Source organism: Orbicella franksi, chromosome 1, assembly GCF_964199315.1.
Source record: "Orbicella franksi chromosome 1, jaOrbFran1.1, whole genome shotgun sequence".
Lineage (NCBI taxonomy): Eukaryota > Metazoa > Cnidaria > Anthozoa > Scleractinia > Merulinidae > Orbicella > Orbicella franksi.
In genome coordinates, this window is record NC_138145.1 from 29981505 (window position 1) to 30004061 (window position 22557).

At 37.8% G+C, this 22557-nt stretch overlaps 2 protein-coding genes across 3 annotated transcripts; one reads left to right on the top strand and one right to left on the bottom strand.

Annotated features, from left to right (window-relative positions):
• Positions 1 to 5740: 5740 nt before the first annotated feature.
• Positions 5741 to 7901, bottom strand: LOC145484058 (uncharacterized). 2 transcript variants are annotated; one of them, XM_081462671.1, is made up of 3 exons: positions 7457 to 7901; positions 6770 to 6907; positions 5741 to 5993 (listed from the first exon to the last, which is right to left on the bottom strand). In XM_081462671.1, exons 1-3 carry the CDS (start codon positions 7658 to 7660, stop codon positions 5874 to 5876), a joined length of 462 nt encoding a protein of 153 aa, XP_081318797.1. In that variant the 5' UTR covers positions 7661 to 7901; the 3' UTR covers positions 5741 to 5873. The 2 variants fall into 2 exon arrangements, with proteins under 2 accessions (XP_081318797.1, XP_081318789.1); XM_081462663.1 differs by lacking the exon at positions 5741 to 5993 and having other exon boundaries at positions 6022 to 6907.
• Positions 7902 to 12648: 4747 nt separating this feature from the next.
• Positions 12649 to 14683, top strand: LOC145484069 (uncharacterized). Its single transcript, XM_081462683.1, has 3 exons — positions 12649 to 13055; positions 13729 to 13869; positions 14015 to 14683. Exons 1-3 carry the CDS (start codon positions 12852 to 12854, stop codon positions 14138 to 14140), a joined length of 471 nt encoding a protein of 156 aa, XP_081318809.1. The 5' UTR covers positions 12649 to 12851; the 3' UTR covers positions 14141 to 14683.
• Positions 14684 to 22557: the final 7874 nt, after the last annotated feature.

Sequence of the window (22557 nt, forward strand, 5' to 3'; positions counted from 1 at the left end):
GCTGAGTCTAAGATGCGAAAACAAGAAGGTGTGTACATGCCCCTGCATGAAGAAAATTGAGAAAGATGTTTAAAAATATGCGAGTTTTTATCGCTTACTGTATGTTCTTTAATCCTGGTAGAAAAATGGCGACTGGTTTCACCAATATAACAGGAATTACATCCCGCACAAGTAAATTGATAAACTACCATGGATTTTAGAGCATCAGGAGTACGATCTTTAAAACTGAACATATTCTTGATTTTGAAAGAAGTAAAAACTAATTTGATATTAAGATCCGTTTCACAAAAACGTTTAAGTAATTGCCGTAGTTTGAGTTCCGTTATTCTAGAGTACTGGCCGATAAAAGGAAGCTTAAAATAGCGTATATTGTTTTCATCATTAACGTTGCGGCTTTTTTGATCAGAAGGCTTGTTAAGATACCGCTTGAAGGTTTTTTCAATGATGTGTGAAGGAAACGAGTTACGTTTTAGAGTGTCCGAAAGCTTGATCAAATCGTTTTCAAAACCGGAAGAAGTGTTGTTGATTTTATAAGTTCGGTCAATGAGAGTACGGACAAGGCCAATTTTATAGCGAAACGGAGTGAAACTAAAAAAATTTGTTAAGAGACCAGTGTAGGTTTTTTTATGAAAAACTGAAAAAACGCAGTCATGCGAAGAGTTGTCAATTAGAACATCCAAAAAGGAAAGTTTACCGTCGTTCTGTTTCTCGAAAGTAAATTTGATGTTGGGATGTTGAGAATTGATGAATTCAAAGAAAGACATGGCATCCCGCTCATTTTTAAAGACGCAAAAAGTATCGTCAACATAACGCCTATAGAGTAAGATGTCGGCCTTGTTAAAATTATTTAGCCATGTTTCTTCGTGAAATCCAAGAAAAAGATTAGCTAAAATAGGTGCTACTTTATTAAGAGAAGGCAGGCTTAAACGTTTTATTACTCAACTTAAGAAAAAGCGTTCTATCGATGATGATACCTATTGCAACATATTTCCTAAGGGTTCACAACCAGCAAAATTCTATGGCCTTCCGAAATTACATAAGAAACGTGATAATCATAGGCAACCACCTCTTAGACCCATTGTATCCTCTATTGGAGCTTACAATTATAATTTAGCTAAGTACTTAAGTTCTCTTCTTGTTCCGCTTTTGCCTGATAAATATTCGGTTAAGGATTCCTTTTCTTTTGTTGAAGAGCTCAGGAGTTTCGATTTTAACAACAAGTTCCTTATTTCCTTCGATGTTGAAAGCCTTTTTACAAACATTCCGCTAAATGAAACTATCGATATTGCCGTTGACCTTATTTTGAAACATCATCCCAAATTTTCCATCAAAAAACCCGACCTTAAGAAATTGTTTTCATTTGCCACATCCGAGACTCATTTTCTTTTCAATGGTAAATTTTATGATCAAGTCGATGGGGTAGCTATGGGCTCCCCTTTAGCACCTATTTTAGCTAATCTTTTTCTTGGATTTCACGAAGAAACATGGCTAAATAATTTTAACAAGGCCGACATCTTACTCTATAGGCGTTATGTTGACGATACTTTTTGCGTCTTTAAAAATGAGCGGGATGCCATGTCTTTCTTGGAATTCATCAATTCTCAACATCCCAACATCAAATTTACTTTCGAGAAACAGAACGACGGTAAACTTTCCTTTTTGGATGTTCTAATTGACAACTCTTCGCATGACTGCGTTTTTTCAGTTTTTCATAAAAAAAACCTACACTGGTCTCTTAACAAATTTTTTTAGTTTCACTCCGTTTCGCTATAAAATTGGCCTTGTCCGTACTCTCATTGACCGAACTTATAAAATCAACAACACTTCTTCCGGTTTTGAAAACGATTTGATCAAGCTTTCGGACACTCTAAAACGTAACTCGTTTCCTTCACACATCATTGAAAAAACCTTCAAGCGGTATCTTAACAAGCCTTCTGATCAAAAAAGCCGCAACGTTAATGATGAAAACAATATACGCTATTTTAAGCTTCCTTTTATCGGCCAGTACTCTAGAATAACGGAACTCAAACTACGGCAATTACTTAAACGTTTTTGTGAAACGGATCTTAATATCAAATTAGTTTTTACTTCTTTCAAAATCAAGAATATGTTCAGTTTTAAAGATCGTACTCCTGATGCTCTAAAATCCATGGTAGTTTATCAATTTACTTGTGCGGGATGTAATTCCTGTTATATTGGTGAAACCAGTCGCCATTTTTCTACCAGGATTAAAGAACATACAGTAAGCGATAAAAACTCGCATATTTTTAAACATCTTTCTCAATTTTCTTCATGCAGGGGCATGTACACACCTTCTTGTTTTCGCATCTTAGACTCAGCGAATAGCTCTATTGATCTTAAACTTAAAGAAGCCTTTTATATTAGTAAGAACAAACCTGACCTTAACAAACAGTTACATCACTTCAACACCTTTTTAACTCTGTAATTTCCGTTTCCACTGTTTTGTAATGCATATTGTAAATAATTTATTCATATTTTGTAGTATATAACTTGTGTCACGTATCATTAGTCACTCTATTAAACTGAAGATGGCATAAGCATGCCGAAACATGTCTTTAAAAACTGTTGTACGTTTTATGCAATATATAAATTACTCCTACAATGTGCCAGAATTCTGTTAATCTGGTCACCAACAGGTCACAAACATCTGACTGTATAATTAATAAATAAGAAAATGACCGACTGAGCTTTTGTTTGAGCCAGAATAGAGTGGCCATAATAACTAGGTGGCTGTGTTAACGGGGGTGGCTGTATGGTGAGGTACATTCCACAGTAGTGATAAAGATGACACTCTCAAACACCAGTACCCATAAAGAGTTTGGACAGTATATTTCGCATAATCAGTTGGAAGAGGAAGAGGGAAAATGGAAATAAAATAGAATGGCTCTTGTGTACCAGAGACAACCCTTTCCCCGAGTTACCCTGGTGGAGCTAACTTTTCACTTATTTCTTTGCAAAATTCAACCAACCGTTTACACGAGGATGACAAACCAGACTTGGGGGGTGAGACAATTCAGGTGGGCAAGTTGACTTGCCTTGGCAGCTAAAGTAACCAACAACTTTTCTTTGAGTATACATAAACACTTTGGCTTGCCTAACTGGAACGACTCTCGGCATGGCGAGTGTCACGTAATGCCTAGATTTAAGATTTAAAGCAGCAATTTGTATCAAAGAAGAGAAAATTAACTCAGCAAAACCCACTCTGATCAAATGAGTGAGGGAAACTTAAACAAAGAGGGATAGTTGCACATTTGATTATTCAATAAGAGTTACGAATAACCATGCAGGGTCAACTTTTACTCGGCCTACATGTGCTACATTTTCTCATACAAGCACTTGATAAAGTTGCCTCAGGGGGAGGGTTATCCCGGGTAACCGGGACCATACAAATGGGACCTGTGTTGCCTCAAAGAACACCCCCACGATTTTCAAAGGGGAAGGTCCATAAACAGGACCTTAACTTAGGGCAGCTTCAATGGCAGATTCCCTCTGATGGCTTGGATTTGAATAATTGATTTAATTACTTTTAAAGAGGACTAGAACTTAAAAATCTTGCTCGAATTTCGATCCAGCGAGGCATAAGTTTCCATGCCGTGAATCAAGTTTTTACTGGGCGTTTTAAAAGCACTCACCAAAGAGAAAGAGACTGATGACCCCAAACTACCGATACATATGTACTGTATCTTACTGAAAACAACAATCTTCAACGAGAGATGTAGGAATGTGGGATACTGACCTTCAGCATGCGATCCAGCTTGTCTCTTCTACCAATACACGTGAGCTAAGAGCAACAAAAGCTCTGGTGACAGCGACTTTCGGAGCTAAACGGCTTCTGTTAATTATGTTCCCGTAGTACACAGTGCAAACTAAGGCCAGCAATACTTCATCCAGGTTGTTGTTAACATTATAGGCTATTGCACTTATTGTTATCACTAAATCACGAACAACAAGAACCAAAAGTCGGAACAACACCAGTTTTGCAAATGTGTAAAATTCGCCCGAAGATGACGGAAGGCTCTCCGTTATTTTGCTTCAAAACAATAATAAACTTTTCTCTTTTCCCGAAATTTTTGCTTCAAAAGTCGAAGTAATGTGTCTGCAACATCCTTCCATACTCAATATAAAATGAAACGAAACTGATGGTTTACAAATAGAGGGAAATCATGAGTAATCGAAACGCCATTTTCTCGCTTTGTGAAGCGAGCCGCGAAGCGCAGTTTAAACCGGATGTGACGTCATTTTTTGTTGGATGATACCTATACGAAAATTTCAGGAGTCTTCTGCCCCGCCCCTGAAGCCATAACAATGGATATAGTTTCGGTCCCACGTGCATAAGAGACATCAAGTTTTATTGCTCTGCTCAAGGTATACCACTGAATAAAAATGTCTGCCACAGGCTTGCTAACCTTGAATTTGTTATTGATACGATTCACCAGATTGGTTTAGATATAAACCAGTCTCGACCAGTTGGATTCAAGATTGTTTGTCATATTTGTCAATTTTGTATGTTTTATTGTTGGCTACTTCTCTTACATAGCACATTTTTGGGAGCTCGAGTTTTTGGGGACCATCCTCCGGCTTTACCGAGTAAGCAACGCAGTTGCGCATTGCACAACGTTTTTCATAACCTGACCAGATTGTCATGGAAACAATACAGGCCAATCCTGTTTCTGCAGCTGATGATAGGGACCAGTCGTCAGACCGCATCAGTTTTGTGGAGCCTCAAACCAATTAAAAAACATCTTAACAGATTGGAGACAAAGGATACCTCTGGAGTCAGTGTCACGAGAGTTTCAAAAGCGCCAAACTACTCCGAAAGCGCTTTCTTTCCCATTCGACGAGTCTGGAAATGCCTTTCAAGTGCTCAACTTGCGGTGAAGGCTTCAGCGACCTCTTATCCAAAACGAAACATGTCTCTAAACACAGACCTGAACGAAAGTTCAAATGCAGTGGTTGCGCGCTGAGTTTCTATGAGATGTCAGCACTCGAAAAACATTCTTGTCGCGGGTTTGGTCGTCTTAACCAGCATACAAAAGAACATGGCGATGCACCAAGACCCTTTAAATGCAACCAGTGTAACAAGTTACCAGAGCTGAAGTTACAAGCGTGTTACGAGTTACCAGAGCAAGAAAGTGTGCTCTTGTCACTTCCTTGAGTGTTTCATAACAGAACATAGCACGTTAAAGCCATTTTTGTTTAACCTGTTTTATAAGAAAGCTCAGTTTACTTCTGTAATGAAATTTGCTTCACACTTCACTCGTACAAAATCGGCTGTGGATGGCGCGAATTCGATCACAAGAGTTGTAAGCTCTGTGCTTTGTACTCTCATAAAGGATGTTGTTTAAACCAATATGAGCGCTTGTTATATTGACGCCTATTATACATCAGGAACAGAATTGGGAGTTTGCTTCTGAAAAATTCCCGTTGCGTACGAGAGTAATATGCAAGGTAAAGCTAATGGTGACTTACAATAATCGAAAGAAATAGCTTTCATTTATACCTCAACTATCACAACCAAAAATCCAAGTCCATGGGCTTATAATGGAAGTGGGGAGGGGTGAAAAAGGCATCGATGTGTAGGATTTTTTTGATGTTTGATGTTTTCATGTTCTGTATATCAAATGCGCATTTCTTCGCTTCGCTGAAACAAATTCCAGAAGTAACCACGACCTTTCCACTTTATGTGAAATATTGCAGGAAAATCAACGCAAAACACAGGTTTATAACAATCAGGCTCTTTTAATGCAACATTTGTTCACTCATGACAACTTGATATCGATACAAAACTACTGTCGGTTATCGTGCAGGCTCTATCACGGTTTTTTTTTCGGTTTTAGGGTCAGTGGAGAAAGTTACTCTTCCTTGTCTCCAAGTTCCTTCAAGCATTCTCCATACCTCACGAAGCAACACAGCTTCTCCTCGCATGACCCGCTACCCACCAAGCAACAAGGGATGATCGGCAGACATTTTTTCTGAAATGAAAAAAGAACAAAAGGAAAGAAACAGGTTACATTCCGCATAAAGTAAATTGCTAGAGGAACAAAAAAATAGATAACAAACAGAAAAGAAAAATATTAAAACAGGACGATTCCGCTCTTTGCTAAATTGGACAGGAACAATACGTATAGAGGCCATTGAGTAATATTCCACTTTTTCGTACTAATATGATGTTTTACGAAACGTTACAGTCAAAACTCTTCTCAGGCACATCACTCCATCACAGAAAGTCCAAAAAAGCCCAGCGAAATTCCCGCACACTATATGAAAATATTAATGACTTTTCAAGGAGGCCTCCACAATATACGGAAAACAGACACGAAAACTTAGTCGCATATAGCAAAAATTCCACAAATCTTAGGGCTAAATTCATTATTGTGGACGATAATAATGTACATTTGTAAAATGGATGTCACCTTATTTGTCTAATGTTGTGTTACACGTAGTCTACCGTAATAGATACAACCTCTCTCTGTAGACTGTTTTAGTTTGTAAAATCGTCGCAACGTCGAAAGTCCGACAACGGCTGACTGGGTGGGGTAGTTAGCCCTAATCTCAACCTGGAGGGATTGGGGTTGTCTTTCGTCTGGCCTCTCCCCGCACCCCCTACCCCAGACCTGTCCGGCTTGTTGGAACCTGCCAGGGGCATAAGTCCCTGCTGGCAGAACTCTAAATATCTCAGAGACACACAAGTTCCTACACCAGAACAGAGTAACAGCCCAGGTGGAATTGTGTATAGTACAGTGCTTACCATATTCTCGGGTAGGTCCTCGATCGTCAGACCAGCCTTCGCAAAACACTTGCTAGTTAATTCGATGCACTTTAGATGCCGGCAAGCATCGTCTTTAGCTGTCTTGTGACATATGACAGCCAATCCTATGCAGATTTTCTGTTGAAAAATTCAGAAACAAACCCTTCAGTTTTTGGCAACTTTCCTTTTTAGACTTCGCTAGCTTCGATCCGATCAATTCAGATACCAGGGTAATAACTTCTATCAGCAAAAGGGAAATGCTGTGTGGAAAAACAAATGGACCAGAAAATGCGGGAGAATAGCACTGCAAATGAAACAATTTAAATAAAATGTTTCCGTTTATGAAATAAAATTCGAGAAACAGAATCAAAATTTCGAAAGTGAAAAATTTACAAACTTTGGGATTTTTTGCCTTAAACATAGATGATATCAAACGTTTCATTTTGTCAGGTTTTTGACTTTTTCCATTATGTTCCGGCTTTATCGGAGGACTAATTTGCAGGTTATTACTGGGAGAGGGTAACCCAAAAACTTCACTTATCTCAAGAAAATTTCAGTTGACTACCTTCGACTTTGGGTGGCATTCCGAAAGATAAGTATTTTAGGCGACGACAACGCTGAAAGCTAGCCAGTCGTACCATTTGTTAAAATTATATTGTCTAATTGTTAAAATTTACGACTACTTACGAATTTCGGTGGCATTCCAGTGGCGGGTACGGTGGGTTTGGGCTCCGCGTCGTTCATTTTGAGAACACTGCGAACCTTGCTTGCCATTTCACGATCTTCCATCTCCAAATAATGCATGATGGCTTGGGGATGGTATTCCAACTCCTGCGCCTGGGTATACGCGGCCACCGCAGCGACAAACAGCAAAGCTAGTATTGTCTTCATGTTGACGCCTCTTATCTGTGCTTTTAGAAAACACGATGTGAAAAGAAATAAGCGCGCTCGTTTATATAGAGCACGGGGAACGCCGGGCACGCCTCGTGACACCAACCGGGGACAAAAGCTCCCAAGAAGTATTTAAACAGCTTTAAAACTACTTTGTCGACTTTAAGCATGTTTATCGAGAAACCGGTAATACATATATCTCTTTTGCTATGTTAAAACTGCAATGTCAATATGTTGTAGCCCCCAGACAATCTTTTGTTATGTTACCGCATTTTGTTAACATAACTTCGTGCAAATCAGATTTCTTTTTTGACTTGTGTCATTAACGTGTCGTGAACAAATTACCGAACTTATTTCACAAATCATGCTTCGGGAATAGAAATTTGGAATTTTTTCTTTTTCATTTTTTTTCGTGTCGAATACTACTTTCCATCCTCCTCTTGAAGGAAAAAGAGAAATGTCTTCTCCGAGGTTACGTGTTTTTCAAACTGATCCTCTCTGAAAAAAACTTTCTGTTCTACCTCAGTTGGATAAGAGGTTTTGACTCATTTAGCAACCGTTAAGGTGTAATCTAATGGCTTCAAAATTCGGAAATCTATGTCAAATTTTAAAAAAAGTTGCCGTAATTGTAGAAAGCTGTAACAACTACAGCAAAAACTTTAGAAGGGGCGATTTAGACATAAGTTAAACCTTCTTCCAAAAACTGTTTACGTAAACAGGGTGATGAAAATTTCTTATTCAAATTGAATTTTAACTAAAGGAAGATTGAAGATGTTCTGATTATAATGCATCAATGAGCTATCTACATCTGCTTCTGCATTTGATTTCGTCGGTAAAGTCGTTAGACATCACACCACTATGAAATAAAGAAAGTGAGGCTTTCACAGAGAGTGTTTTTAATCCTCCATTAGGAACGTTTTACTACATCTCAGTTGTACATAACTCAGCTGAAGGGCAGCGCTCGACATCTTTCACAAATGGAGTACGAGAAGCATTTATGGGTTTGTGATCCTTTTGTTATTAAATTGGGCTTAGGATTTGACCAGTTTTTCCTAAATAAGTCATGTTTTGTTCTCTGACATCCTGGTTTTAACATTATTTGTTTTTCTATAATTAAACATCACAAGCATGAGGGGTGATATTAACTTCCAAAAGTTTACACAAAAAGATATCTGTCGCTAAGATCTTGTATCCGAGATGTACCTCGGAGGACTGATTTTGGGTCAGTTATGAAACTGAACATTGAGGAATCAGTTTTGTAGTCTGAATTAGAGAAGTGTCAAGAAAAGGGACAAAGATACCAGAGGAAGAGGTCTCATGAGTTTTTCTTTCTAAAAATAAATGTGTTGCATAACTGAGAGTACAATTCAAATTTCTAAGGTTTAGTTGAATTATACTCGCAGTTCCATAACTCTTCGTATTTCCTGTAGTTTGTTATCACAGTGAAGTTGATAAGGTAAAAATTCATATTCCGAGTTTAATTTTTTTAGTCTCTAAGTGCCTAAGAAGAACATGATTGAACTCATTACCAAAGTATTTGCAACAAATATTTGTTGACTTTCTCAGTCAGTTGTTCCCGACCCAAGGCAGCTGCGACTTTGCAAGAAAACTAATCTGCAAATTTCAACATTAACTGTCCAATTTCTCTGATTTTGGAAAGCATAAAAGTTAGCTTAACAAAAGAGAATCAACAAAATATTTCGTAAAATTTGGTCAGATTGATCGTTCTTTGTTGCTTCGCTAGATGTCTTGCCGGATATTTATTTACCTAGAGGAAAAGTAGTATCCTTGTTGTATTTGTTCAACATTGGGGTAAATTTCATTCGCCCCCACTGTCCACTGTCTTTTGTCTTTGCATCACAATTATTTTAAGTTATCATTAGATCATAGGCAAAGCTTGTTTCAATAAGTTTGTTGTGAAATATAAAGTTATAAGAGTGGTCCAGAAATTGCTCACGACACGAAAAACGGTTTTAATTTTGGTTTAAGGTAAATTCCCCTCTTCAGTTGTAATTACCACATGCTTTCGCGCGTATAATGCACTTTTTAAGAAACGGCGACGTAAAAATGTATTTTTTGTGCACGTTTTGGATGAGGTCTTTGTCTTGGTTTGCTTTGCTGCCAATTACTCATAATTTACTGATAACTTAGAAATGGGCTGAAATTTTCACTGATTGCTGCGAAATAAGCAGAAAGCGAACTGATAATTGAAATCCCCAGTGCCTCCACCCAACCCTGAGAAATTCCCTGGAAAATACTATTTTTATACGGTTTTTTAAGTACAAGAATAATAAGAGAAAAGTAAAAGGGCTAAAGCATTTAGATCCAAGGCAAATTAAACTGCAAAGACCTGATCTTTTAGGATCAGGGGCCCATTTCTCCGAAGGTCCCGAAAAGTTTTCGCGTCCGGAAGGCCATAGCAAAAACTCGAACCTTATAATTACAGAGCTGTTTTATTCACATATTCTTAATATGAACAGAGGTTCCCTTCATACAAGAAGTTTCAGGCGTTTACACTTCTTTATCTTTAAATACCGATTACCTAAAAATGGCTTCGCGGGCCCGAAAAGTTTCCGGGGTTTTCGAGTCCTTATATCTTAAACGCCATATCGTTACTTAAAGAGTTTAGATAAACTACTGAATCTGAACTCTGAAGATATCTTAAACGCGGTATAGTTACCATGGAATATAGCGTTACAAATGTAAGAAAATACTCCACAGCTAGTCAAATGTTTAATTTCTCATTCTTTTCGTGTGTTTGTTAAACGTTTTGAAAGCCAAGATACGTGTACATAGGATAACAAAGAACCCTGTCTAAACGAACAACGGCTTCGTAAAAGACATTAAATTTTTGAGTTCTATTTGCCCGGCCTGTCAAACATCTGAACTTATTTTAAACCAAGCTGATAAATGATGATCATAGCTTTTACACCTTTAGAAAGGCCAAGTTTCAATTTTAATTTTTTTTGACTGTTATGTATAATTTTTGCTGAAGTCCAAAAAAAATTTAAAAAATACATATTTTTGTTGATGTAAATGAATATCTAATATTCAGAAATAAAGAGAAAATATCTAAAGATTTCGGCCAACGTGGAAGTTAGCATAAGAATTGTAACAAGAATCACACCCCGCCCTCGGTTTATTATTAAGTTTTGCCAGGGCACTCTGTCACAAGTAATATTTACTTTGTTTGCAGCACGTTAAGCAAACTGAATACAACGCCTTCCTGTTCGCTTACCTGCTAAGTTAATAACACTGTTTCCGTCTCCTCCTCTTTTACAGCTGCTTTGGAAAATATTTCGGTTGCAAAAGCCATGATAAATACTATGAGAACTCAACACTTTTAGGGAACAAAGCATCCTCTCGAAACAAAGAACGAGGCAGTGAAAAGTCCAAACATTTTGAAAGTCTTGGTGATAACTTGGGCCCAACCAATATTAAGCTGAACAAATAGCAAGTCGCTGAAACTTCACAAGTTAGGTATAACATGAAGAATGAGTCTAGGGGAGGCAAAGCTAAACAAGATAATTTGAAATTCCCAAGTGCCCCAAGTGTTTCCTCGCCACTGAGTAGAAAAGTAACGGACGATTAAATGTTATTAAACTGAAGTTGGTAAAGTTTCGCAGTTAATCTCCGGATCTTGATGGAAAACGAACTTCTGTGAACGGACTGTTTCACTGTATTTGTTCGTGTTTTTTCCTTCTTATCTTTTTCTTATTTTTTTATCTTTGGACACTTTGGATTCAAATTTCTAAACTTTATTTGTCTCCTCTTTAAAAACTGGAAAAAGATTTCATTTTCTGCCTTATGTTTCGAAAGCCATGATAAATATTTTGTTGCAATGACATCTTTAGGGGGACAAACAACGAGAATTGCGTCGAATTCATGGTAAGCTGAACAAATATCAAATCACTAAACTTCACAACGAAGGAGAGAAATAAGTCTAATTTGATCAAATCGTCCAGTGAAAGAGAATTTCAATACATTTCGAGTTTGGGACGCGTAAAAAGTCCTTGAAGGGTTGGAACTGCTGGCACGTAACATAAGGAGCTGTTTTGTGTAGACTAACAGCATTGAATTATTCTCTTAATCCGTGAAGCTTTGTAAACCTTTTGGTAATATACCGGTGAGAAACAAAGAAACCAGCCTTCAACAGAGCACTGTTTTTTTTGGCTTGCTGATGTTCATCTTGACTCATTAGGCTTAAGAATGTTAGGTCGTTTCTTCATCTTTGACTTCATTCAAAAATAAACTTTGACTGTAGAAATGTTTTGCTGTAGACATCGATAATCCTTTACTGAACCTAATCGATAAGGAACTTGGATGAAACTGTTGAGACTATCAAGGTAAACCCCATGAGTTGAGGTGAGAACTTAATCAAATTTCCTGCGATGCCATTATATTACAGAAGAATATATATATAAGATATAACTTGCCACGTAGAAACAAATGGCAAGCTGGTGGGAGATGGATTGAAAAATACTAGGAAATAAACTGCCATACTTTATAAGTTGCCCCTGCAAACATTTTCCAGAGTGTTTTCGATGTTATGGAAAATTTAAACCAGAATTAATTTCGTTTTTTTCTTTTTCTTTTTTTTGGCGGAGGTGTAAAGGAAAGAAAGTAGTCTTTTGACGCTGAGGATGTGGTAGCCGGCCAGAAACAGATATCCCGAGGCAAAATTCAACATTCTTAACTTAATTTCCCGAGACTTAACACTTATTATCTCGCATATTTCTCATCAAACTGAAGTTGATAAGATACTTCAAGGTTTCTAAGTGATTAAAAATTGCATGAGCTGGTCATCAAGTTTCAACAAATGTTTGGTCTCTCTCTTTTGAGCAAAATGGCAACACAGCTGCGACTTTGCATAAAACTAATCTTCAGTTTAAAAATAAACATCAACAAATACTTTAGCTTCGACAGGCTTCTTTGTCACCCTATTTCTAGAGCGAAAGTGTCTTTCTCGTTGTATTTGTTCACATCTGTGTAAATGGGAGCCTTTTGTACTTTGCCACACGCTCAAGTTAAGTTAACGCGAGACCAGCAAAGCTGTCCAAATACCATTTTCCCCAGAACGCTTTGTGTTCTGCTAAGCCGCAAAATTAAGTAAGGACGTCTCAATTATATATAAGGGGCATTCGTTGTCTCAAAGGTACAGTGTCAATTGCACACATCGCTTGAAGCCACAATGAAGACTCTCGCAGCTCTTCTTCTCATCAGCGCCTTTGCAGCCTTTGTCTCTGCTAATGAAGCTGAGTTTCATAAGGCCGTGATTGATTTCTTAGACGAACGCCATGACGAGCACATGAAACAGCTTCTGAGAGACCAGGGCTTCCCAGAAGATACTCAGGAGTTGGTTTCCCCCGATAAGCGAAAAGCACCATTGTGGGCGGTAAGTCGATGTAGATGAACTGATTTTATTTTTGATCTTTTATCTCTTCTCGCAATGACAATCAGTTTTCCACAAACCCTGCTAATAATGTAATGCATTAAAAAACTGCAAAGTTCTGTTCTATGCTAAGTTCATGCTCTGATTCTTTCGTGCCTGCGGGGTGGGGGGAGGGGGACTCCTATATAAAAAGGTAGGGGATACTCGTCATACCTTGTGGGTTAAAAAATATCGGTTTTGGTGCCTCTTAGGGCTCAGCCTCTTAAGGTCCACAACGGAAACTTTTGCAGTATCTTTTAGGGTATTGAGCTGAAAAAAAAATATGACAGGAGATAATGTGTTCTTTTAGAATTAGTACCTCTTAGGAGTGAAAAGCATTTCAAGCCACGCCCATAAAGCGGGATCTTGGCATCTCTTAGGGGTTCTTTTTAATTTCCGCATTTCTTGTATAATTCTGAAGTCGTTGAAGAAATGGTGCTGAACTGAGAACAGTGCTCGGTCCGGATTCGAATCCAGCTAGTCTCCAGCTAACAAAAACACAGAAACAACTGAAAGAGATATTCAGTAATAAGAAACTAGCTGAAGATTATAACTTCTGAAATCAGTCGTTATTCATCCTAAAAATTAAGAACTCTTTTATTCTGTGTACCTAAATGAAAGCATTCTTTTTTCACAGGTAGTTTGCGTTGTCAAAGGAAAGATATGCTGGAAGCTGGCTGGCAGCGATGCCTGTAAAAAGCTAGCGTGCATAGATAATTTCTTCAAGTGCGTTGTTAACAACCACCCCACCCCTCTTCCTACTATGACTCCTTTAGAGGTAAGCACATAACGTAACGTAACGATAACGTAACGATAAGCTAACGATAACGTAACATAGCCGCAGATATCCTGGGAAATTTCGAATCGTGTATTCCGCCCCAAAACTAGGGTTAATTACTTGATTATATCTGTTCCTCTTACAGAAACTCTGTACAGGCCTGCTTTATGTGTGCAGGAAAGGTAGACCTACCTGTGCCGGTCAACTGTGCTGCTTCGTTCGCATCAAGAGATGCTTTGCTCTCAAGCCGACGCCGACGCCTGCGGAATAAGCCCTCGAAGAAATGCCACGCTGTTACCATGACAACAAATAGTACGACATCGACTGCGCAATCAGGCTCAAAAAGATTTTCTTCACATCATATATATTAATGTATCATGCAGGATATGGTATTCAATAAAAAAGATAATGCCTGGGACTTTTTGAGTGATCTTGTTTGGTCCCTCAATCCTAGAAACCCTAAAGATCGTATGCACAATATTAAACATATATTACGTTAAAAATTCAATTTAGGCCCTCAGTAAGTGCTGTGCTGGTAATATTTGCTACCCCAGTTAGCCCGGAGTTGAACTCCAATATAAAACGGACCGCTTGGATGCTCGTCCTTTTAGGGGTTAAAAAAGCGGGTTTGGTATCTTTTAGGGTGTTCATTCTCAAAAGGTCCACAGCAGGAGCTTTTGCGGTACCTTTTATAGGTATTTGAGCCGAAAAAGGTCAATGTGCTGTTTTAAAATTGGTACCTCTTAGGAGTGAAAAACATTTCAATCCACGCCCACAAAACAAGATTATGGAAGCTCTTAGGAGTTTTTTCTAAAATTTCCGACGAGCACCCCCACATAAAGTTAGAGCCAATTAGATAATAACAAAAAAAAGATAGTTTTAACTAGCACAAGTCAGATCATACAAGTCCATTTAAAAAAAAAAAAAACATGTCAGTTATACTGTGATAACAGGTTTTTGGGGCGCTTAAGTTGTTATCCTTGTTACAACAATCCAGAGGGAAACACGCTTGCAGCGACGGAGTTTGTCAGACTCCTGGAGGTTTCGGGATCTATTACAGCAAAACAATCCAACGGGACGAAAGAGAACAGTTATTTGGGTCCAGCAGTAGACTTTAATCCAATAGCGTACTCAGAACGTAACCAAAATAAAACCAGAGTGTAGGCCAATTAACAATTAGACCCGTAGCCCGCAAGGGCGAAGGGTCTAATTGTTTTAGTATCACCCAACTAGTCGGACAGAAAAGGCAATAATAAAGTTAGCAAATGCATGTTGAAGAAATATTTATTTGGGAATAAAACGAAAGAAAGCGTCACGCTCGATGGCGCCAATTTCGCTACTCGATGACTATTACTAATAGTCCCCTAGTAGCGTAGCCAATCAAAATGCAGGATTTGCATTAGTCCACTAGTTGGGTGATACTAATACAGAATAGTGGTATCCGGCGTCCCACCACCGACCGGGGGCGTAACCGAAGAACAATTTACAAAACACCTGGCCCCGGTTGTTCGAAAGCCGATTAGCGCTAACCCAAGATTAAATCGTCCTAATCCACGCAATAAATTTATCCTTCGATTAAATTCTGTTCCTGGAGGCTCGATTAGCACTATCCAAGGATTAAACTAGGAGTTAAATTAAACGCACCTAGCGAGGTGGATTAACTCGCTAATCTAATGAAAAAGCAGACAAACAAATTAAAATGGCGGACTTACGGCTTGTTGATTTTGCTTTAACGCCGGGCCCGGTAAGAAAAGAAAAGCAATTCGGGCTACCTGGCGACTTTTCCTAAATAGATATTACTATTCTCTCACGGACGAGCCATCCCGCGTCCGGTTTTCCCGCGGTTTTTTTTTTTTCCCGCTCTCAGAGGTAGAAATCATCGCTTACTAGCCGCTGTAAAAGGAAAGATCAATGGTGGAATTAAAGGCTTTTTTGGCTTGATAAAGGCGAGTATTATGGACAAATATTGCTAAAGTTTCGTTTACTGTCAATCTCCGCTTTCGCTTCTTTTCTTAGTTTATGGCTTTCCACTTTTCTATAATTTTCCCCTAGCCAAACTTACTTTATTAGCCCATCCGAATAGAAGTTATTTTAAATTTCTAAATTGTAAAAAACTGCAAACAAGTCAGGCTGAAAATTAGACCGGTAAGCGTTTTCAAGTGGTTAACTTCGCCCAGCGTTTATCTTGCACAGATTTTTTATCACCACTCTTTTTAATTTCAGCATTTTTATTGGATCTTATAGAAAGCAAATGCAGTTGACATAAAAATTGGGCTTTCTTTTTCCTTTTATTCAACAACAATTTTGTAGGAGCCGCCATAATTATCCCTTCCCTCCCCTAGTGCTACATCATTTTCTCCCACCACAGACCGGTTTCACCGGCTTAATTGGAGTTTAATCGAAGGATAGTTAATCGAAGATTAAATCTGTTTCCAGGAACACCATTTTATCCCCCGATTAGTTTCCCTGGGAATAAGAAATTTAATCGCGGAATGACCGCTAACCTCGGGTTATTTTAATCGGCTTTCAAACAACCGGGGCCTGTATTTTCGTCTTGTAATCCTAAACCCGTATTGGCTGCCAATGAACTCATTGTTGTTCTAGGCTATTCCATCATAGGTAGTCAGTTATTCTGCTCGTAAATATTAACTACTTACAACTTCAGGTAGTTCTCACTACGAGGTGTTACACGATAATGCAGATAGACAGGTGGTTACCATGGTTACTAGACTTTCACTTAACTGCTAATTGTTGGCTTTTTCATGTTTACGAATATCGGCAAATAGGCCCTTTGCAGCTGGGGTCACGTGACCAAATTTTCCTAGAAAATTTTTATATTATGGGCTATAATTTAAAGAATGGCAGAAATGGAAAGAGCGCATCGAAAGTACCAAAATGGCCAAGTTTGAGGCCCCAGGAATTAAAGAGTAAGTTTATACGACAGTTTAAATTTTCGGAAAATTTAGAGGATTTGTATGGAAAATGTTGCTGGAGAGCAAGGCCTTGCTCTCCAACAACTTTTTCCATACAAATCTTCTGATTCTTTTAAAAATTCAGACCGTCATAAAATCTCATTCTTTGATGATGGGGTCTCAAAATTGGCCATTTTGATATTTTCGACCTGCTTTTTCCATTTCTGGCATTCGTTAAGTTATGGCCCATAATTTTATGAAAAATAGGTCACGTGATGACTTACCTGCAAAGGGCCTCTTCTCCCATCACAGTATTCATAATTTATCCTTCCTTCCTGCTCGACACCGTCAACCTCAATCAAGCAACGCCAAACTCTTGCTACCCACAATATGACCAATCGGCATTGCCGCGTTCGCTTTCACACTTTTGCGGGACAACCTTTGTCGAAACAGCTGTAAGAACCTGCTTAGCTAAGCAAGATAAAACAGGTTCTTTTATTTTGGTTACAGTTAAATTATGATAAACATTTTAACCGAGGAGTGTGACTTTGAGATTGCAAGTTTAAATCGCAAGAAAATACATGTACATAATACAGTTGTGAGCAACTAAGAGAATATTTAGGGACCACACCCAAGTTTATTTATTTTGTGAGGGGAGAATTTGACGATATTCATAACCATAAAAAAGCCGACAGTTAGCAGTCAAGTGAAAGTCCAATAATCATGGTAACCATCTGTCTATCTGTATTATCGTGTAACACCTTGTAGTGAGAACTACCTGAAGTTGTAAGTAGTTAATATTTACGAGCAGGATAACTGACTGCCTATGATGGAATAGCCTAGAACAACAATGAGCTCATTGGCAGCCAATAGGGGTTTAGGTTTACTAAACGGAATATTAGATCACTTGTTTAGAGTCTAGCATAAATACAGGCGTCTTGAAAATTGTTCTTCGGTTACGCCCCCAGTGGTGGGACGCCGGATACCACTATCCCGTATTGGTTACATTCTGGTTACGTTCTGAGTACGTTAGTGGATTAAACTCTACTGTTGGACCCAAATACTGCGTATTCTCTGTTTCCCGTCGGATTGTTTTGCTGTAACAGATCGCGAGTCCTCTAGGAGTCTGACAAACTCCGTCGCTGCAAGCGTGTTTCCCTCTGGATTGTTGTAACAAGGACAACAACTTAAGCGGCCAAAAACCTGTTATCACAATTTTATATCTCCTTCTAATTAATAACCTACTTTAAGAGCCTAAATTGCCAATAACTACCCCAAAATACAAGAACCTAGTTTGCCAGACTTCATAAATTGTAGCAGTTCTTACACGCGGGTTTTTACTGTATTTACAAATTCTGATGATATTACTTGTTCACCGTGTACCTCTGGTTCGTATGGATTAAAAAAGTATAAATGCGCATTTGTTTTGTTCTTGGATATGCTTGACCACATCTTTTGATGCAGAACATGACTTGTCCATTTATTAAGAAAATTCTGCATCATCAGTCATGTTAAGAAACATCAATAAAAGTCTTTGAAATGGAATTCATGCAACTAACAAGACTACAATTTGTCCTGGTGTGAGTCTTTTCTTCCAATCTCCATGCGTTATTCTTTTCGTATTGTTTATTCATGCAAATAACCACTTTCCAAAACACGTTCAAGTTCATCACATTACCACGTGGACAGCTTGCATTGCTTTTTGATTCCCTTTTCATTCAAAAGCTGCGCATGGTCGGTTGTTTGTTTTGGGTGAAGACTGAATGGCATGATGTGAAGTTTATATGAAATAATTCATATATGAACTGCGGTTGTAGATGAAAGTGAGGAATGATCATCGCAGTTATTAAATTTTCCAATTTAAGCAATTGGAAAGAAGAAGCCTGAAAAAATCAGGGCTTCAACGGGATTCGAACCCGTGACCTTCGCGATACCGGTGCGATGCTCAACCAACTGAGCTATGAAGCCACACATTGGGAGCGAGGTCAATTTAATTGAGTTCATATAATAATTTAATTCCTCACGGGAAGATATGAACTCAATTAAATTGAGCTCGCTCCCAATGTGTGGCTTCATAGCTCAGTTGGTAGAGCATCGCACCGGTATCGCGAAGGTCACGGGTTCGAATCCTGTTGAAGCCCTGATTTTTTCAGGCTTCTTCTTTCCAATTGCTTAAATTGGAAAATTTAATAACTGCGATGATCATTGTTCACTTTCACTGAATGGCATATTTGCTTCAGTTTACACATGTGTTCTGTGACGGGAAAGTTAGAAGCGACCGAAAGCATGGCGCCGGAAAGAATAACTTCAGGGCAAAAGACGCGATTGTGCTGATAAACAAAAGGATCTTTAGAGCATATTATTTAAAGTATTCAAAGCGCAATCTTTGCCATCAAAGCTTAGCAATACCGGTACATTTAGTTTATTCGTCGCCTCGTGTGCCAGTTCATCAAAGTTTTACCCTGTTTTTGATCTAATCAAAAAGTTGAGAATCGAACCAAAGAAAATCAAGTTCTCTACAAGCTTTCAAGGTATTCAAAGGTATTCAAATTAAAGGAAGGTAAGTCTACAAATATAACAATGTAAAACCATAGTTACCACTAACTATGATAAAACTTAAATTGAAGATCGCAATTTGCTTTACACATGTGCAGAAGTGAAAAATCGTCTTTGTAAGGTGTACAGGTGTATTTTGTGTTGTTTTCAATGCAAACCTTATAAAAATAAGATTTGCATTGAAAACTTTACTTTTGTAGCAACTCGATAGAGGCTTATAGTCAGCGTCCATTTGCGCGAGCGCCACACTAAAGTATTTTCTTAAACTCAGTGAAGAGCAAATCAGTGAAGTTACGCAATTATCGATGCGATCTTGCGTTACTGAAAATAATTGATATATTTGGCTCCTTCAATCATCAGAGAGACATCGTGGCTCTACCTTGACATTTGTAGTTATGAATATGCTTTTAGGTTGTCCAACATGTATAGCTGCAAGAAAATGCATTACCTGAGGACCTCAAGGAAATAAAGTTCTGATGTATCCTCTCGATAATTTCTCACCGGTAAAAATGTATTTGTAATCCTTATGATTAGCCTCTGTCAATAGATGTTTTATTGGACGATTCTAAATGTGATTATAGATATAGTGAAAAACTTTGGTTAGCAACTGAAATAACGTGACAAATACACGATATAAACGAATAGTAACGATTTACATTTTTTTTTTCATTTGCATTTAATTGTCAGAGGAACATTTTAGTTCACCGGTTGTTAAAGTAGGACTTCTACATTGTTAGAACATTGTTTTACTGAAAACTCTTATGTTCAGAACCTAAACAAACAGTGATTAGTGATAAAAAGGTCTGTATTGTGTTTTAAGTAAATAAGTTTCAATACTCTCGTGTGGAGATTGTCGCTGTACAAACTATGTTGTACAATGAAAAAAAGTATAAGAAAAGTAAAGTTATTTTTTTCTAGTTTCAATTTTCCTTTTGACTTTAACCGAAAAATAATCAGTACATCCTTAAACAGCTTGTCACTCTGAATATACAGCCCACGCATATATCATTTGTTAAGTCTTGTACACAAATTTATCTTATAAACTGAGTTTAGTTAGATGACGATTTCAATGAAGCCGACTCAATTCATACCCTCCAGGTTGTCAATAGTTGTTCTTTCATGCTTTAAGCTGACGTTACTTAGCTGTGCGTTGGCAAACAAACTTTCAAGCTGAATGCATTAGGTTTGTTTTCAGTTTGTAAGAAGAGTTTATTCAGTCTCCTTCCAGATTTTCTTGTATTTGTTATCTTATTGTCTCTTGTATGATGTAAATTTACGTCGTAAGATACAAAAAGATGCATTTAAGTCGTAAGATACAAGTTTTCGTGTGCAGGATGTAATGCCTGTTACATCGGCGAGACTAGCCGACATCTCTCGACGCGCGTTCGTGAGCATCTGAGCAGGGACAGGAACTCGCACGTATATGAGGATTTGCAACAATCCCAGGCATGGCGGTGTTTAGCTAATAAGAACTGCTTTTCCATCGTGGATTGTGCACCCAAGAAACTACAACTTATGTTGAAGGAAGCAATGCACATCAAATGGGAGAATCCCACTTTAAATAAGCAGCTGAAATATGCTGACTTAACTCTCTTGTTCTGATATTATTCTTTATGTACATGTATTTGTTTAGTATCGGTTCATTTGATATATTTTTGTTTTTTCATAACATTCTGTGTTATAATCATTGTAATTATTTCTATTTTTTACAATTTTCTTCCTTGTATTAAGTGGAGTGCTCACGCAAGTGTTATTCCATGTCTCGAGCTTTTTAAATTTGTACGTTAATTTTTCGAAATTTTGAATTGTATCACGGTTAAACTTATACGCCATTGCTTGTATTATTGAATTGAATTCACAACTGAAGATGATCGTTGAACGATCGAAACATGTCTTGTTTTAAACTTAAAGTGGTTGGCCTTTTTTTAAAAATAGTTACTTGCCTGCTATTCAGGAGTGCTCAACGGGAAAAATTTTTAAATTGACTTGTTGTTGCTCGAAAGTATTAATTGACATCCAATAAGAGATAAATAGTTAATAATTAACAACCGTGGGAGAATAATATCCGCTCCGCACCGCCAGCTAGTAGAAGATAGCTAAATGAAGTCGCCAGCCAGGAACCGTTTGGGGGATGCTTTTTCCCAGCCAGCACAACTTAAGAAACGCTGGTTTTCCCAGCAATTTTTACATTACTTTTTGCGCCAGCCAGGAAGAGTATAAATAACTTTTTTAATTCAATTTTAATTTAATCAATTGAGTTAATTAAATTAAAATTCCGTTGAATCTAATTAATTAATCAATTAATTAATTTGACTCAGTTATAATTAATCAATTAATTATAACTAGTTAATTTATAACTAAATTAACTAGTGAACATGAAAAAACAAAAATTTTACTTACCTCAAAAAGGAAACACTACAATTATCATTGAATGGCAGTAAGATTAGGACAGTTCTCCATCCATGCAATAATTCATCTAGCAGTAATTTATAGCCCTCCGCGAAACAATTGTCGCTGAATGTATCATAACTGAACTGTGTCCAAGGCCACTAAGACTACAAGAACTCATTGCTCCATTCAGCTGTTAATGAAAAATGCAAAGTAGATTGCATTTTTTCTTCTAAATGTATACAGGCTTCAATGGAGATGTAGCATGCATAAAAAAAGTAAAATCCAATAGAATTAGATGTTTGTTGTAAAAAAATCTATAGAAACCATTTATTTTGCCATAAAATGAGCGATACCTAGAAAAGTAAAACTTACGATAAATTAATTGCTTAACTGCCACTGCTGTTTAGGGCTGTCAGCGTTTTTAGGAAACCAATACCGCAACGGACCCAGGTTCAGACTGCCTTAGTTACCTTTTGAAACTGGTAGATAATTTGAAATGTACTATAGTGGATTTTATGCTCGGATCTGTTCAATACTTAGAGTTAGCTCTACTAATTTGTAAATTGTAATTGAATTTTTCCTCTCAGTCCATAATGGGAGGAACAAGGGCTGGAAATGAACCTCGAGCTCGCACATTCCAGTTTTTAAACTGCTCTGGTGTACCTGCCCCCTTCAAGCTTAACGGCATAAGTTTTTGACAGCCCCGAGTATATCTTTAAGTATTGGTGGCACTTATGAGAAATCGTACCTGTTCCTCAGAATCTATAATCCAGACTGTATTAATTGCCCCTTGCTAGCTACAAATAGAAAAACTCAACATTGCGAAAAA

Coding starts and splice junctions, on each gene's coding strand:
- LOC145484058 (XM_081462663.1), bottom strand. CDS start 7,660: ATGAAGACAATACTAGCTTTGCTGTTTGTCGCTGCGGTGGCCGCGTAT. Junction 6,908..7,456: donor CTGGAATGCCACCGAAATTC/GTAAGTAGTCGT, acceptor ATTTTTCAACAG/AAAATCTGCATAGGATTGGC.
- LOC145484069 (XM_081462683.1), top strand. CDS start 12,852: ATGAAGACTCTCGCAGCTCTTCTTCTCATCAGCGCCTTTGCAGCCTTT. Junction 13,056..13,728: donor GAAAAGCACCATTGTGGGCG/GTAAGTCGATGT, acceptor CTTTTTTCACAG/GTAGTTTGCGTTGTCAAAGG. Junction 13,870..14,014: donor CTACTATGACTCCTTTAGAG/GTAAGCACATAA, acceptor TTCCTCTTACAG/AAACTCTGTACAGGCCTGCT.